Below are 16,662 nucleotides of genomic sequence, written 5' to 3'. Positions count from 1 at the left end.
TATTTTTGTAGCTTTTTTATTCAAATGGTATAATATAGGCATATATTTACATTAGTTTATAGATAACAATATAGCAAGCTGTACTTTGCAGACGTCATTGCAGCCAAATAATATTCGATATCAAATTTACGACATAAGTTGTATCAAGTAAATCGCAGAGACTGCGAAACTTTTACGCCAATCGAATGGTAAAATAAATGTTTGCTATGTGAACAGTGTGAAATAAAACAGGAAATTATAGATAAAACTTCTGTCATAAAAGTCCATATCACTTATACCGTGAGGTAATTCGGATCAATTCACACAGGACCTCTGTCCGCTGCTGACGTCCAAGAAACAGTTTCAACTGACACCGTGTTAGCTTCGAGATTATTGACAATATAAAAATAAATTTCATAAAAATCATTTATCTATAAATTATTTATTGATTTAACAACTTATGCAGATGTTGCTAATGTTATATAAAATATATTTAAATTATATTTATGTATTGGTATTTCTGGCCCAATAGCGTTTTGTTGATGACCACGATGGATAACTGTTTAATTATGGAAGGATCCATGACTCATACTGACAAACTAAGTTACCCACGAATATCAATGCCAATGTCGATGGACCCATCAAAGATAGGACAGATATAGCTACCCCTCCTTCACAGAAACCCTCGACAAATAAGTTCATACAATATGATGAAGTCCACACAATGCCTTAGTTTAATTATATTATCAACAATCATAGTATCGTACTATGTATAGATCAGCAAAATAATATTGTTTTCAAGCAGTGTTGTGTTCCTGTGGTGAGTAAGGTGACCAGGCACCTATGGATTGGGGCTAGGAATGTCCCTCTTGCGATGCTTCTGGTGTTGCAGAGGTCTATAAGCTACGGTAATCGCTTACCATCAGGTGAGTCGTACGCTTGTTTGATATACCGAGTTGTATAAAGAACAAAAGAAAGACAGCGGAAGGACGGAGAGCGATGCGGCCCTCCAGACTACTCGCGCAGGCTGTCGACCCAATAGCGTCTGTGAGTGTCGGTGGTGGGGTCAGAGTGCAGGCGGGCGGCAGCCGCGCGCAGGGTGTGGCGCCAGTGGCGAGGGCGGGCGCTACTCGCGGCGCAGGTTGTCGAGGCGCGCCTGCAGCTCGGCGTCCGCGTCGCTGAGCGGGCCCGCGCCCGCCCCCGCGCCGCCCGCCCCCGCGCCGCCCGCCCCGCCGCCGCCCGCCGCCACCGCCGCCGCCGGCGTCTTTGCTGTAAAGAGACGCGTGACGTTATTCGAGGATGAACATAATTATGACAATACCTTGGCACCGGTTCCACACACACATCCTAAAATAAACAATTTCCTCCACTATACTCCTTTCCATATAAATAATTCATGGCTCTCTGGATTAGCCAAAGATTACATTTACCTGTGACAGAGAGTGAGCCTGTAGCCTGAGGCAGCCCTGACAGCTGATCATTGAGCTGTAGTCCCAGCTCGTCGAGGATCTGAGATACCACAGCATCACTGGAAAGATTGCACATATAAGTTATGATTACAGATATGTATGATAAGAAACACTTAGACATTGATATAGAACCTAAATTATTAAAATAGAAATACATGTCTTCTCCTAAGCTGAAGCCACTTCACCGAGTTTGAAGTATTTAAATTAGTGGTTAATCTATACATATAATAAAATGGTAGGAAAGTCAAAACTGTACATTGAATATTTAAAAAAAAATACTAGGGTTGTGATCTACAATCAATTATTCATAAACATGACATGACATAAAAAAAAATACATATATACAATGACATAAAAAAAAAAAAAAATTAATTAGTCGGATCAACATATAGGCTACATATTATCACCCTATCACCTACGGGGAACGAGCAGTGAAGCTTTATTTCTTCAACACATTCTGTAACAACGTGTAATCTAATGATGCATATTTGAATGTTGTTGTTATAACCATGCTACAAGCTTCACACAATAAAAATCGCGCAATATAAATAGCTTAGGCCGATAAACATAATTAAATGAATATAAGTAGTATCAAGACAATTTTAAAGCAGCGCCATCTATGAGATTTCAAAAACATCATCATCAATTCTCTTTTGGATATAAATAATTTAAATTTGATCATGTTGGCGAGGTTAATAGTTGTTTTTAATATAAGGAGTAACTTAGGCTACTTTTAATTTACAAATTTATTTATTTTATAACTGTGAACTGAACAATAACTTTTTTGTTAAATTACACGCGAACGAAGTCACGGGCACAGCTAGTAAGTAATAATAAGTGTTTTGTTTTTTTTAGAGGCTGTTCTATAATATGTATTTACAAACAGAGCAAGTTTCTTTAGCTATAGATAAAAGTTGACAAGGGCAGAGATGTCAATTGTCCGTGGTGATGATATCAATAAAACTAATGATATGTTACAAATAGTAATAATTATGTATGTATTGTATTGTATTGGGCTCGGTTTTCCGCATTTAGACGCAAAGGTGGTCTATTATGCGTGAAAAGAGGGCTGACTAGTTCAGCCAAAAAAAAAAATAATAGTAATAATAAATAGTAATTATGTAGAGACATTGCTTACCTCTCCTCCTCATCGTCATCAGCCTCCATCGCCTCGTCGATAGAGTCGTTCATCATTTCCTCCTTCATGTCCATTATTTCTGATTGTTTTTCAAATTCCTGCAAGAGTATAGATTATAGATTTCTATAGATTATTATAGATTACTTACTCAATACAAATTATATTATTTCTTCTCTCATGTAAATATAGTATTACATTGTTGTAAAACACATGTAGTATATTTTTGGTTCTATGAGACTTACCACAAATATGAAGATAACATTTTGCGGCTATGATGATGTCAAAATATCGAAAGTTTGTAAATAACATTTGTAGTAACCCCATAAAATAAACTCATAACAATCTATATGCAACTTGCCTGTAATATCTTTTGTATCTGGGGCACATTAAGCTGCCTGTTCATGGTGGCCATGGCACGCGTGACGCCGCGCATGGCCTGTGCCATGCTGCTCTGTGACTTTAGTGTCTGTATCTTGAGAGACACAGCCTGGATGTTGGCCTTCATCAGCATAAACTTGCGCACATACCGTCGTGTACGGACTAAGTCTTTGGCCATAATTTTTACTGCATCCTGTAAGAACATTGATTGATTGATTAAATACCTTGATAATCATGAAATTATATAAATAGAATTCCACTATATTTATGTAATATCTTTTTTTTTTTTTATGTCACTAGGTCGGCAAACAAGCGTACGGCTCACCTGATGGTAAGCGATTACCGTAGCTTATAGACGCCTGCAACACCAGAAGCATCGCAAGCGCGTTGCCGACCTAATCCCCAATCCCTCTCAGGAGCTCTGGTCACATTACTCACCAACAGGAACACAATACTGCTTGAAAACAGTATTATTTAGCTGTGATCTTCTGTAAGGTCGAGGTACTACCCCAGTCGGGCTGCTCCATATTTTGAGTAGGAAATTCCTGCTGTGCCCTACCACAGTTAGATTAATATTTCTATTTGCAAACATGAATCTAAAAGTAGTTATTAATGAAGAGAAACAGCTCCTAATGGCCTACTCTGCCTCCTGCTGTTAAAGTCTATTTGTAACTTACGTGCAGGATAAACATTATCCATAACTAGTGAAACCGACCCTGAGTAATATAATCATGAATGGTAAGATTAGAAACAAATCATATAAGCAAACCATCTGTCCGTCTTTAGCGAGTTTCTTGATGTCAGCGATGACCTTCTTCTCTTGCTGCTCCATCTTGAGGCGCTCGCGATCGAGATCCCGCATGGCCTTGTTGAGGGCTCGCTGGTTCTTGCGCAGCATCTCATCCGGCGTCAACCGGTGACCAAATAACCACTCCATTGTTTATCTCTAAGGACACTCTGAAATTATTTTTCGACTTTCTGAATCAAACGGAAGAGGAACACTTTTTTTATTGTTTATATTTAAGAGTAAATAGTTAAATACTGTTGAATCACATCAAGAAGTCTAGTAGCTGTTTTTTAATAAAAATCAAAAAGAATCCAGAATAACGTATTTGTTTATCGTGCAATATTGTATTGATTTTAATAATATAGTATGAAAGTTTAAATAAAGACCAAAATTTTTAGTAATTACCTTAAGGCAAACAATATGAACGTGAATAAAATGTCAATCCTTGTTTTAAGATGATGATTCACCACGCATAGTATCAATACATAATCAATTTCTGTTGAGGAGCTCCGAAAACAAATTGTATAGTAGAAATGGTAACTTTATATTTGCCGTAATTTTCTTAATATAAAACTGTATTAAAGAGTTAATAAAAACTTAACAAAATTATTAACAGTGTTTATGACACTATCACTCAAAATGAAATTCTCTTTTTGGCTTCATTTGTCACTGTCATTAAAGATGAGGACATGGAGCATAGAGAGATGAGGAGATAAGGATATGTTCCGATATGCACTGTGACCACTTTAAAGTGTGACGTCAATTTAGTATACTATAAGTGTAAAGCCGTTCCTATATATTTATAGCCAGTTATACTGGTTACTATATAAAACGGAACGCAATCCCCTATACGGTCAGTCACATTTTTTGATGAAGCATTCAAATTTCAAATGAGTGTATTAAACAGTTTTATAGTAATATTTAAATTTTAAATATTTTAATTAATAGTAATTGTAAATTGAATTTAGTAGTAGTAAGTAGTTTTTCATTAAAAAGAATATGTTTTTTATTGCTCAACTCATATTCACTTTGTGTATAAGTTAACGGTTAATTTATTTTTATTTATTTATTTATTTATTCTTTATGTACACCAAAATACAGACACTATAAAGAAAGATACAATACAAGATGTTCAAAGGCGATCAGCGCAGACAGAGTGGTTCCGTGCAAGTGGGTTTTTAAAAGAAAGTTAGAAAGTGACAACAAAGTGAGATATAGGGCTCGTTTAGTGGCAAAGGGTTTTACCCAGAAAGAAGGAGTGGACTTTAATGAAACATACCAGGGGGTGTCGACTCTATACGTCAAATCAACGACATACCTTCAAGGGCTATTTCAAGTGAGGCTAGAGCATGGAGCATAGAGAAGAGGAGAACGATCGCTATAGAAAATAGTGTCCCGAAAATATCGACGAAATAGCGTAGCGCTGCGATCGCTAAGTTGCCTCAATAAAAGCGCGGGCTGTTGTGCGCTAATTTGAACTGACCTATCAAGTCTATCAACATTTAGTTCGATCATTTTTTTGACATTCGAAGGTGCATAAATTCCTAACAAGCTGAAAAACTGTTTCTGAGCTACAACAATTCAAAAAGTTGTAAAAGTTGTTATCGTAATAGTATACACACGTTTCTACGCTTTTACAGATGTTGTTTCGAATTTACACTAGCATATAAATTAAGAGACTGGGTTTCATTTTACCTGATATTCTTTAAGTTTTAACTTATGTATATTTTAAGTATAAGTTACAATGACCGATAGAAAAAAAAAAATCAACGTATATAACAACTCCAGAGATGTGTATATACGTGGCGAACTCATGCGAAAATTTCGCATAAATTGAAAAGAAAAATCAGAATACAGTGATTAAACTTCGATAATTCGCAAAAAAGGACGAGCCTTTCGGATCAGATAGTACTAAATAATAATTATAGAGAAGACTGTCTTATTTATAAGTCTGTGAGGTGTTTGCATATTTTTAACCATGGGCATTAATTCACAATAAAGATTCATTCAGAAGTAGACGATATTGGATTAAGTTACGTAATAATAATCTATTTCAATGCAATAAAGCTGCGATAGGAAGCTTAGTATAAAACTTCACAGTTAATATAACACTCATACATTTTTTATAACCTTTATTTTTTGTTAACATTTATTGTAAATGTTAACTTTAACTAAAATATTTACGATGATTAACTATTAATAAGATTCGAATATGAAATTACCTATAATATAATTAAAAAAGGTTCTGAATAGAAAGTATTTGCCAGATAGTGAAGTGTGAAGCGGAATGAAAACATTCAGAAACTTATCTGTTTCATATCGTTATAGATTCAATAAGTTACAGATACTGAGACTTTATCAGTAAGATGTGAAATTGTTTTTATAAGATCAATATTTTAACATCCCACGGCTGGGATTAGGTCTATATTTTTTCTTTTTTGTTCTGTGATACTAAATAAGTTAAAACTATAGCATTTGTTAGTGGTATTCTTCCTGTATGCTTCAGCATGTAATGCTCTAATATCCCACTGCTGTACATAGGCCTCTTTCCCCCGTGTCAGTGCTTAAGTCAGAGCTTAATCCACCACGCTGCTCCAATGTGGGTTGGCAGATTTATTCCCTATCAATCGCTATCAGATGTACATGATAACAACAGGAACCGACGGCATAACATTCTCTTCGAGGCACGGTGGGGAGACTCAAAAGGACTGCACAAACAGACCACAGCAAACATCTGTATGGCCAATATAAATGTTTGTTATGTGCGGGGATCGAACCCGCAACCACCACCTTTAGCATTCTATAGCTTTTTTTGTATAAAAAGTACATTATTGTCTCTCATTAATTATGAACAATATTATGCATATTTTGATATGGTTTTATTAATTTTTTTTTTCAATAAAAATCATAAAAACACCACAATTACTGTTTTTAATGATGCTTACAATATGTTTCTTCACATAATTTATAATTATAAATACAACTTTTCTCAAAGTAAATTAAGAGTCAATAAATAGTACTAAAATTATCAGAAATATATTATCCATATTATTAGACTATCTGTTAATTATTTAATTAACAATGAGACAATATAAACGTGGCCTTTGCATTGTGACTACTATACAGGTTTACTGGCGAAGTGGTGAATTAGTATAAATATTGAGTGATAGTAGAAATGAAAGATCAAAATTTGCTAGATTTAACGACATAGTAGTAAAATAAATAAAAAACAATTAAAATATCATATTTTTTTATTTCATAAAATTGCTTTTTAAATGTATTTACATTATTTACAAGTTCATTTGCATACAGTTAGATAATTACAAAAAAAATCTGCTACCTAAAAAACATATCTATTGACTTACAAGATGATTTGGAATTTTTCAAAGGTAATGTAGATTCTTTCTTTTCACACTACTACTAAAAGATGTACTTGATGCTTGATTTTACTTCAGGTGTCACAGTTCTAGATGGAGCCTCGATTTAGGTGAATCTTTAAGTTTATTTTCAATTTTCACCTAATGTGTAATAGTATGAAATTTTTATTTATATTAAAAGAAATGAAAGAAAATATATCGTACCTTTAGTGTATGTCAGTTCCTTTACATAAAATAGTGGCTTGCAGAGTTTCCATATACATTTTTATATCTTCTATAGACGATGTAGTATCAATAACAATTTCTGGTTGTTGAGAGAAAGAAACCTGTTGTATCAGAAATGATTATGTGAGCAAAACTTAATAAATTTTATAAAATGCTCTGTATGCATTATGAATAGATAAAATTATTTAAAAAAGCATGAGAAAATTATTTACCTTCACTGAAAGATTATTAGGAAAGTAAAATTCATATCTTATATAATATCAACTCTTCATCACAAGCAAAATAACACCATCCTTGGATCAGTATTGAGTGAAAATGAGTGGATCTCTTCTAGTGTAACACATGATGGTGGAGACATGTTCGAGATAATGGCCTAATGTTGAAATTTATGTACAAAAAAAAAAATAGGTAAAGCTTTAGATTAGGTAAAACCGAATTTCGAGACCGTGGGGGGATGGGGGGGGGGGAGAGGGTGGGGAACGCTACCCCTGGTACCACTGTCACACCTCGGAACCCCATGGTTATGGAGATATCCATGGTTAAAGTTTTGAGGTTAGAAGAAGAATTTCGAAAGTTAGAGGAACGCTTGGCTCCGGCGCTGCGGGAAGTGCAGCCCTTCCGCCCTTGCGTGCGAAAGCACGCTCACTCATGCTCCGTTCCGCAGCGGAGGCTGGTCGCCGAAGGCGACCAGCCTCAGCCGCTCCTCTACGCATTCGTTCGCGCGCTTTCGCACGGCGGGCGAGGGTTTGCCCTCCCTCCGCGCCTCCGCGGCACAAAAAAACCACTCTAGGGGTAGGACAGACCAAGACCACGTGGACAGTGGGGTGCTCCGATTCGGTTTTGGGTATTTTTCGAATTTCTAAACCTATATTCTAGCACGCAATGTTACTAATTTTATTAGAATATTATGTCTGACGCGTTATTTTGTTTAAAAATGTCGATTTGTCAGTCGTTAAGCGTCAGTTCGTATCGTTTGTTGATCTTGCAATCGAGATCGTTTTTACGTAAATTTGTTCGAAAATAAAATGTGAAAGTTGGTGAATGGAGCATATGAGTGCACTTCCCGCTGCACCGGAGTTAAGGTGGAGTCAGACACGGAGCTCTAAGGTATTGTAATATCTCTGAATCACGTAAAGTTAACCCCAAAACTTCAAACACGATATCTTCGAAACCACGGGGTTTACGCGAAACGCACACTACGGGGGGCTAAAAAACCCACCCTCCCCACCACCCTCTACCCTCCCACCCCCATTTCACCCCATAAATTGGAGGCCACTTAACTAACGATGACCAATTCTTCTTCTAACCTCAAAACTTTAACCATCGATATCTCCATAACCATGGGGTTCCGAGGTGTGATAGTGGTACCAGGGGTAGTGTTCCCCACCCTCCCCTCCCCCATCCCCCCACGGTCCCGAAATTCGGTTTTACCTAATCTAGATCTTAGCCAAAAAATATTAAAATCTCGCAAATCTATAACAATATGATAAACATAATAATATCTAATTCTTTTACATTATTAGCTGTTACAATCTCTGGTGATTCCATATGATGGGGTCCTGCTGGTTGAGAATCTTCTTTTAAATTGTTACTTGAACGATTTTTAACAAGGGTTGTGTATAATCCAGGTTTTCGATTGATCAGTTATTAATGTCATTTTGCACTATTGGAACTTGCTGTAACAAAAAAAAAAAACAACTTTAAAGTAAAGTAAACAGATTTGATATTTCTTATATTTCAATATCATCTAAAAATAATAAATTTTGGCATTCAAACCTCTTCAGAAATGTCCTTTTCCAAATCCTGAGGGTTTATTGGAATGACATTGTCATTCAAAAGAGTCCACCTTTCGCGAGGGATGATAATTTCAGCTCCATTAATAATCAATCGATCAATTTTCTTAATATCTTCTTCGCGAAAGTGCTTCTCACACACAAACTGATTTGGAGTCAATTGTTGTGATAAAGCTTTTACCCATTTTCCCTCAATACGATATTCTGAAAGTGAATGAATAAATTTTGAGAATGTAATTACTTGCAAATCTTGTAATTAACCTTAATTTCAACAATTTCTTAAAAGTTCAATAAAGATTAATTTATTTAAAAAAACCATGATTAACTAAGCAAATAATAATTTTACATATTCAGTATTCCAATGTACAGCTATGAATCAATAACGTATGAAGATATTATTACCTTTGGTAGTTTAGTACTTTGAATAAAGATGATTGACGCAAATTCTACTACGACTAAATCTCTTTTACATCCACGCACAATACAATGTTTCACCATTTTTTAATGTTTCTTTTGGTCAAAAATTAAAAAATTACGGAGCACGATTATTTTCTCACAAATGCCGCAAAGAAAATTTGTAATCATTGTTTACAAAATACATTATTCAACTAACTTCATTTACTTGTACTCATAAGCACATGACATAAACAGCTAACTTCACAGAGGCAACTTACCGTCAGCAGCGCAGACTGGTGGCTGAAAATGAACTACAATTATGTACAAGTTTTTAGGGACAGGTGGGCTATGTTTTAGTACGTAGCGATCGGTCTCCTCTTCTCTATGCTCCATGGGCTAGAGTAAAAAAAAATCGGGACCTAATGCGAGAAATTAAAAATTCACTGATGACGGCAACACAGAGCATCAAAATGGCGGATTTGTTTATCCAGCGTCCATCGTTGTGTAATGTGTTGTTTTGTTTATTGCTTTGGTTTATTGTCATAAAAGGTTATAAGAATTGAATTTTTATTTTATTATATTAATTTTATTTTTGTTTCGACTCGGTGGGATTGAAATATTTTGAGATAGTGACTCTTGTGTGTGGTTTGAGTTATCTTTACGATTTTTATGAACCTATTTCGAAAAAGTGACTAAGACGTGACTATGTCTTCGGTAAATAACGCGGAAAATCAACGCCGATGTTATAAGTGCGGACGTTCACCGGCTGAGGACTCGCTGACTAAATTGTTTCGCTTTCCTAAACCCGGTATAACGAACACATTACGGTATGTATTTATAAAATTTATGATAAATTATCTAATTATATATAGAACATTGTATGAGTTGTACCAGGACTTCGAACAAGTGATATCTAGTCTAGACTCTAGAACTAGATGTATGTGTTACAACAACAAAGCTACTAAACTACAGCTATGAAGCCTTCCACCCAATCTTCCAATTTAATTTTTGTGAGTAGCACTACAGCCCCAAACAACAAAATGAAATCAGCCATTTGTCATAACATTTTGTTCTGTAAAGTCCAATGCACACCGGGGATGGCAGCGTTGATGCAATTTTATCTTTATGTATCACTACTCTCATAAGTAGAGCAGTGTTTTATTATATTAGGTTGATTCTACTTCACAATCAACTATCCCAGTCAGTTTGTTATTTTGATATAGTTATAATTTTATTTCAGCTGTGAATTATGGGCAAAGTACTGCTTTCCTGATAAAGAGCACTGGTCTCCAGAATTTCAGCAAAAACTTCATACACGACATTTAATGCTCTGTAATAGACATTTTTCAAGGACATCATTTAGTGATTACCCTGAAACTTCAAAGAAGCTTCACAGATTTGCTGTTCCAGATGACATCAAAGAGGTATATAATTAATCTATACTAATATTATAAAGCTGAAGAGTTTGTTTGTTTGTTTGTTTGCTTGTTTGAACGCGCTAATCTCAGGATCTACTGTCCTATTTGAAAAATTCTTTCAGTGTTAGATAGCCTATTTATCGAGGAAGGCTATAGGCTATATATAATCACGCTAGGACCATTAGAAGCGTAGCACCAATGAAGAATGTTTCAAAATCGGTTTTTTTATCCTTTTGAGAGCTTCCGCTGCGTAAAAGGTTAGTTTCGCACAAATCATAAGTATATATGACAGATTTGATCCTATTCCACAGGGACGAAGTCGCGCGCAGAAGCTAGTGTTATTATAATATTTAACATAATATAAAGTCATTTGAAATTTCACATAGTAGGTTTGTTTGTAGTAGTTTCATGTCAAAATGTTTGGAGTATGGAAAGCAATAGACTTTCTGTCTGTTGGTTCAGAACTTAAGCTAGTTTAAGGGATATCCTACTAAATTTTTAAATAAATAATGCTGCCGTCGCGTTGGCGCAGCGGTCACAGCACTGGATTGTGATTGGCTATTGCGCGGGAGGTTGCGGGTTCGATCCCACACACGACAACATTTGTATTGGCCATACAGATGTTTGCCGTGGTCTGGGTTTTCTGGTGCCTCGGAGAGCACGTTAAGCCGTCGGTCCCGGTTGTTATCATGTACACCTGATAGCAATCGTTACTCATAGTATAGTAGGGAATATATCCGCCAACCTGCATTGGAGCAGCATGGTGGATTAAGCTCCAATCCTTATCCTACATGGGGAAGAGGCCTATGCCCAACAGTGGGATATTACAGTCTGAATCGTGAATCATACTAATTTTACAAATGCAAAAGTTTATGACAATGTTTGAAAACTTGTTACTCAATAATGCTAAAATGGATTTATGAATTTTTCTGTGATTAGCCAGCCAGTGAAGACCACAGCTAAATAATACTGTTTTAAAGCAGTATTGTGTTCCTGTTGGTGAGTAAGGTGACCCGATGTTAGATTATTTTGTTATTACAACTATTGTTGCAGTGGTAGTAGTAAGTAAGTAAGTAAGTTTATATGATTATTATTACTATTATTACAACATTTATTTATTTAAATTTCAGACTGAACCTCAACCAGGTCCATCACATTGTCATCTGAAAGTATTGAATGACATTACCAACTGCTATTCTGAACCAAAACCAGTACCCACCATGAAAAAACCTAGACTTAAACCTCAACCTGGGACTTCGCATGTGTCATATGCTTCATGTGCAGAAAATAATGTTTTGAGTAAAATCAACCATCTATCTCAGACACCAACACGGCAACCTAAAACCCCAAAAGAACAATATCTGTTGACAAAATGCAGGAAACATTTAAAACATATTTGGCAACTGCGAAATAGAATAAAAACATTGAAAAATAAAGACATGTTAAAAGTATTACATAAAAACAAGTCTATTGATATGTTGATGAAAAATATTACTCCTACATTTGCCTTGTTGCTGCAAGCACAGATCAAAAACGTAAAAAAAAAAACTAAAGGAAGGAGATGGACTACTGAAGAAAAAGTAACAGCTCTCAGATTATATAAAAGATCACCAACGTGTTATAGACTGTTGAGAAGGTTATTTTGTCTACCATCTGAATCTACTCTAAAATTTCTTTTGAGCAAATTCTCCCTTAAAGTTGGAGTTAACGAATGTATTTTTTCTGTTTTAAAAAGAACAGCAGAACTTCAAACTGCATCAGACAATGAATACATTATCATGTTTGATGAAATGTCAATAAAAAAAAATATCATGTACAACCGAAAGACAGATATAATAGAAGGTTTTCAAGACCATGGACTTCAAGGCAGATCACCACAAATAGCATCACACGCTCTTGTATTTATGTTAGCTGGCATTAGAAAGAGGATTAAGCAGCCTGTGGCTTATTACTTATCAAGCGAGTATGTTACAGCAGACCGATTAGCAGTCTTGATAAAAGAGGTATGTTATTACACAACAATTACAAGTTCTGAGTTGTACAAATACAACTCAGAACTATATTCCAGTGTTATCTTTCTGAAGTAGCAGATGCACAGCACATGGGTGACATATTTAGCAAAACTAATTTGAAACATAGATGTTAAATAATAATTTTAGATACTGTGAAAACTTAATTTATGCCGGTCTGGGCTGGATGGGAGTGGCAGGGGATTGGCCGTCTTGGCGTTTATTGAAGGAGGCCTATGTACAACAGTAAACGGAATAAGGCTAATGATGATGACTGCGTAAACTGCAGGTTATGTATTGTATTAATTGCCAGTTGTTTTTTTTTTTGCAGATAATACGTGAATGTCGTGCGGCAGGTCTTAACATACCGGTGATGGTTTGCGATATGGATGGGGTAAATCGACGAGCTTTGTCCATCTTGGGTGCCACTACCGAAAAACCCTCAATTAATATAGATAATATAGAGATTATCAGTATGTATGACCCACCGCATCTTCTAAAGTGTTTCAGAAATTTATTTCTGAAATATGATATCCAGTGCACTACACAAATAACATCTAGCAACAAAAGTGGAATAGGTAAGAATTAAAAATAGTATAAGAAGTGAGAATATTTATCATTATATATCTTATCTATTTAGAAGATATATTACATGAAATTCTTTATTTTAGGAGTTGCAAAATGGAGCCACATAAAAACTTTTTATGAACTGGACAACCAGAACCCCAATTTTGTTTTTGCTCCTGCCTTAAAATTAGAACACCTCAATCCGAACAGCAGGCAAAAAATGAAGGTTAAGCTGGCAGCACAAACGTTGAGTCATACAGTTGCTGCTGGGATGATGGCATAAATTTCAGAAGGTATTGTTATGATAATATTATTTCAATCTATTATCACAACCTTGTTTTTTTATTATTCATCAAGCAATAAAGACATCTAAGACTCTAAATACATTTTCACTATATTTTCAGGAGTATTGACTTCTGAAGCAGCTGTAACTGCAGGTGTCATATCAAACATGGATCAACTTTTTGATTCTGTCAACAGCGACTCTAAAGATTTGCGCCGCGGGAAAATACATGCTACAAATTTGAAACAAACCACACCACATCTCACGTTATTTAAGAAAATGAAAATATTTTTTAATACTTCAAAATTTGTAGGCAGCACACGTACACCACCTTCAAAAGAAGGATGGGTGTGGACTCTGAATGCAATTGAACTATTATGGAATAAACTCCGTAATAAGCATTCAAATATTCAAAGTCTTGCCACCCGCAGGCTACAGCAGGACCCACTAGAAAATCTGTTTGGTTGCATTCGGAGTAATTGTGGTGCAAACTACAATCCTACCGCTGGTCAATTTATTGCAGCACTAAAAACATCAATATTAAGCAACCTAGCTCACCTAAGCACTGGGAATTGCGAGAGCGATTACTGCGAAGCCATAATTGATAATTATAAAGACGTATTGACCAGATCCACAAACTTATGCACAAATTATACAACTTCCACTCAACAGAGTTTTTCATATTCCTCAAATTTGTCTGAGGAACTTGAAAGTATATGTAATGCTGAAACATCAAGTGGTGAAGCTCAGGCATGTGCATATGTTTGTGGATTTTTAATTAAAAGACTTGATTGTAGTTGCTCTAGCTGTAATAACATTTTATTTTCCAAGGAAAAGTGTTTAGTAGAACATTTATTCCTACAATTTAAAGAATACAATTCCGAAAAGCAGAGCTTAAAATATCCTCATTTAAATATTATAAATTATGTGGAATCCTGTGCTTTGGTGATAAACAGAATGCTTAAAGATATAGGACACGAAAAGCATGTGCTTAAAAAAGTAGTAGATAAGGTTCAAGAATCGGTCGATCACGATTTTTTAAAGGCTTGTCCAGTACATTGGGAAAAAAATCGCAGTTATTTTATAGAAAATATTTCATATATTTGCATAAAGAGGTACTGTACATTAAAAAATCGTGAGTTCTCAGAGGAAGCTTCAAAGGCTTCGTTAAAAAGAAAAATTGACATTTTAAAACATAAATAAAAAACCGTTTGGAATGAAGTTCCTTTTGCTGAATACCTACAAGTTAAAAGTCGTTTTACGAACATGGATAAATGCACTTAATTTTATATCGGACTATGTAACTAATTTGGTTATACATACTTAAATTACTGAAATAAAAAAGTACCATAATTCCTGAGTTTTTTTCTAATATTTAGTAAAGTAGGAAATTAATGAATACCGATTTTTTTCTGGTTGTACAACAGAAATCAAGTTATGTCAATTTAGCATAATATGTTACATAGGTCATTAATTTTTAAATTTTAATATTGTTTTGTAATGCTAATTTGAGATAAGCAATTCTATTGTACACTTGAAAGAAAAAAATAGTTTTGATTATGCATTTCAAAGTTCCCGCCACATTATGCATTTCAAAGTTCCCGCCCTATTCACGTCCTTCACGCAGTTGTTCTGGGCTACCACTAGATGGCGCGCAGCAATACTGTCTTAACCTTTTATTTAGGAAGTCGTTATTCTTCTCCTAGAGTATTTAATGTTCTGTGAAACATACTCTCCTGTTTTAAGATACTCTACTTTGCGATTGTTATTTGCATTAAGTGTTAAATTGAACTTTAATATTACCCATCTTGATGTTACAACTGCTTTTCTAAAGGGTTGTCTCAATGAAAATGTTTATATGCAGGTTCCACCTAATTTAAATTGTAAAAGCAATACTGTTCTTAAATTAAAACGTGCTATATATGGATTAAAGCAATCAGCCAGAGCCTGGAACCAAAGACTTAATGATTGTTTACTAGCATTAGGATATGTAAAGTCAAAATTAGAACCATGCTTGTACAGAAAAAGGGAAAATAAGGAACAAATCTTTGTAACAGTTTTTGTTGATGATTTTTTTATTTTCTCAAATAGTAGTACTATGACAGATAAATTAAAAAAAGATTTAATGTCTAATTTCAAGATAAAAGATTTAGGGCCAATAAAAAACTGTTTGGGCATGAGGGTTAAGACATATGCAGACGGTAGTATATCATTGGATCAGGAACAGTTTGTTAATGATATTTTAATGAAATTTAACATGTCAGATTGCAATGATATTGATACACCAATTGAATGTAACTTAAAATTGGATAAGTCTGATAATGTTGAGAAACAGTTTCCTTATCAGCAGCTCTTGGGAAGCCTGATGTATTTGTCAGTTTTAACACGCCCAGATATCAGTTTTAGTATTAGTTATTTAAGTCAATTCAATAGTTGTTTTACTGCAGTCCATTGGAGACATGCAAAGCGTATATTAAAATACTTAAAGAAAACCAAGTCTTATGGATTGATGTATACTAAAGATGATAATAATTTAATAGGTTTTGTAGATGCTGACTGGGGCTCTAATAATATTGATAGAAAATCCTATACAGGTTTCTGTTTTATATTGTCAGGAGCTGTAGTATCATACGAGTGTAAAAAACAACAAACAGTAGCATTGTCAAGCACAGAAAGTGAATATATGGCAATATCGGAGGCCTGTAAGGAAGCTATTTACTTAAAGAACTTGTTGTCAGAAATTATTGGTTGTAATTATACTATAACTCTGTATAATGACAATCAGAGTGTGTAACGCGGGCAAAACGAGCGACCACGAAGGTTACCGGCTCGTTATCTATGAA

General features: G+C 35.0%; 2 protein-coding genes and 1 long non-coding RNA gene across 3 annotated transcripts; 1 reads left to right on the top strand and 2 right to left on the bottom strand.

Moving 5' to 3' along the window:
• On the bottom strand, positions 1-4,436 carry LOC123662971 (charged multivesicular body protein 2a). The gene is made up of 6 exons (XM_045597737.1): positions 4,157-4,436; positions 3,734-3,921; positions 2,945-3,157; positions 2,587-2,684; positions 1,381-1,507; positions 1-1,243 (listed from the first exon to the last, which is right to left on the bottom strand). Exons 2-6 carry the CDS (start codon positions 3,899-3,901, stop codon positions 1,106-1,108), a joined length of 744 nt encoding a protein of 247 aa, XP_045453693.1. The 5' UTR covers positions 3,902-3,921; positions 4,157-4,436; the 3' UTR covers positions 1-1,105.
• Positions 4,437-7,056: 2,620 nt separating this feature from the next.
• On the bottom strand, positions 7,057-9,336 carry LOC123662852. Its single transcript, XR_006744550.1, has 4 exons — positions 9,130-9,336; positions 8,869-9,029; positions 7,566-7,726; positions 7,057-7,454 (listed from the first exon to the last, which is right to left on the bottom strand). It is a non-coding gene; the product is annotated as an uncharacterized LOC123662852 (long non-coding RNA).
• A 660-nt stretch (positions 9,337-9,996) lies between these two features.
• LOC123662819 lies at positions 9,997-13,819 on the top strand. The gene is made up of 5 exons (XM_045597614.1): positions 9,997-10,369; positions 10,783-10,966; positions 12,091-12,963; positions 13,301-13,547; positions 13,641-13,819. Exons 1-5 carry the CDS (start codon positions 10,248-10,250, stop codon positions 13,817-13,819), a joined length of 1,605 nt encoding a protein of 534 aa, XP_045453570.1. The 5' UTR covers positions 9,997-10,247.
• The last annotated feature ends 2,843 nt before the right edge of the window (positions 13,820-16,662 follow it).

The sequence above is a fragment of the Melitaea cinxia genome, chromosome 19 (genome assembly GCF_905220565.1).
Source record: "Melitaea cinxia chromosome 19, ilMelCinx1.1, whole genome shotgun sequence".
Lineage (NCBI taxonomy): Eukaryota > Metazoa > Arthropoda > Insecta > Lepidoptera > Nymphalidae > Melitaea > Melitaea cinxia.
This window is presented reverse-complemented; position numbering and strand designations above follow the sequence as displayed.

Coding starts and splice junctions, on each gene's coding strand:
- LOC123662971 (XM_045597737.1), bottom strand. CDS start 3,901: ATGGAGTGGTTATTTGGTCACCGGTTGACGCCGGATGAGATGCTGCGC. Junction 3,158..3,733: donor TCGCTAAAGACGGACAGATG/GTTTGCTTATAT, acceptor ATGTTCTTACAG/GATGCAGTAAAAATTATGGC. Junction 1,508..2,586: donor GATGACGATGAGGAGGAGAG/GTAAGCAATGTC, acceptor CAATCTTTCCAG/TGATGCTGTGGTATCTCAGA.
- LOC123662819 (XM_045597614.1), top strand. CDS start 10,248: ATGTCTTCGGTAAATAACGCGGAAAATCAACGCCGATGTTATAAGTGC. Junction 10,370..10,782: donor GGTATAACGAACACATTACG/GTATGTATTTAT, acceptor ATTTTATTTCAG/CTGTGAATTATGGGCAAAGT. Junction 13,548..13,640: donor TAGCAACAAAAGTGGAATAG/GTAAGAATTAAA, acceptor TCTTTATTTTAG/GAGTTGCAAAATGGAGCCAC.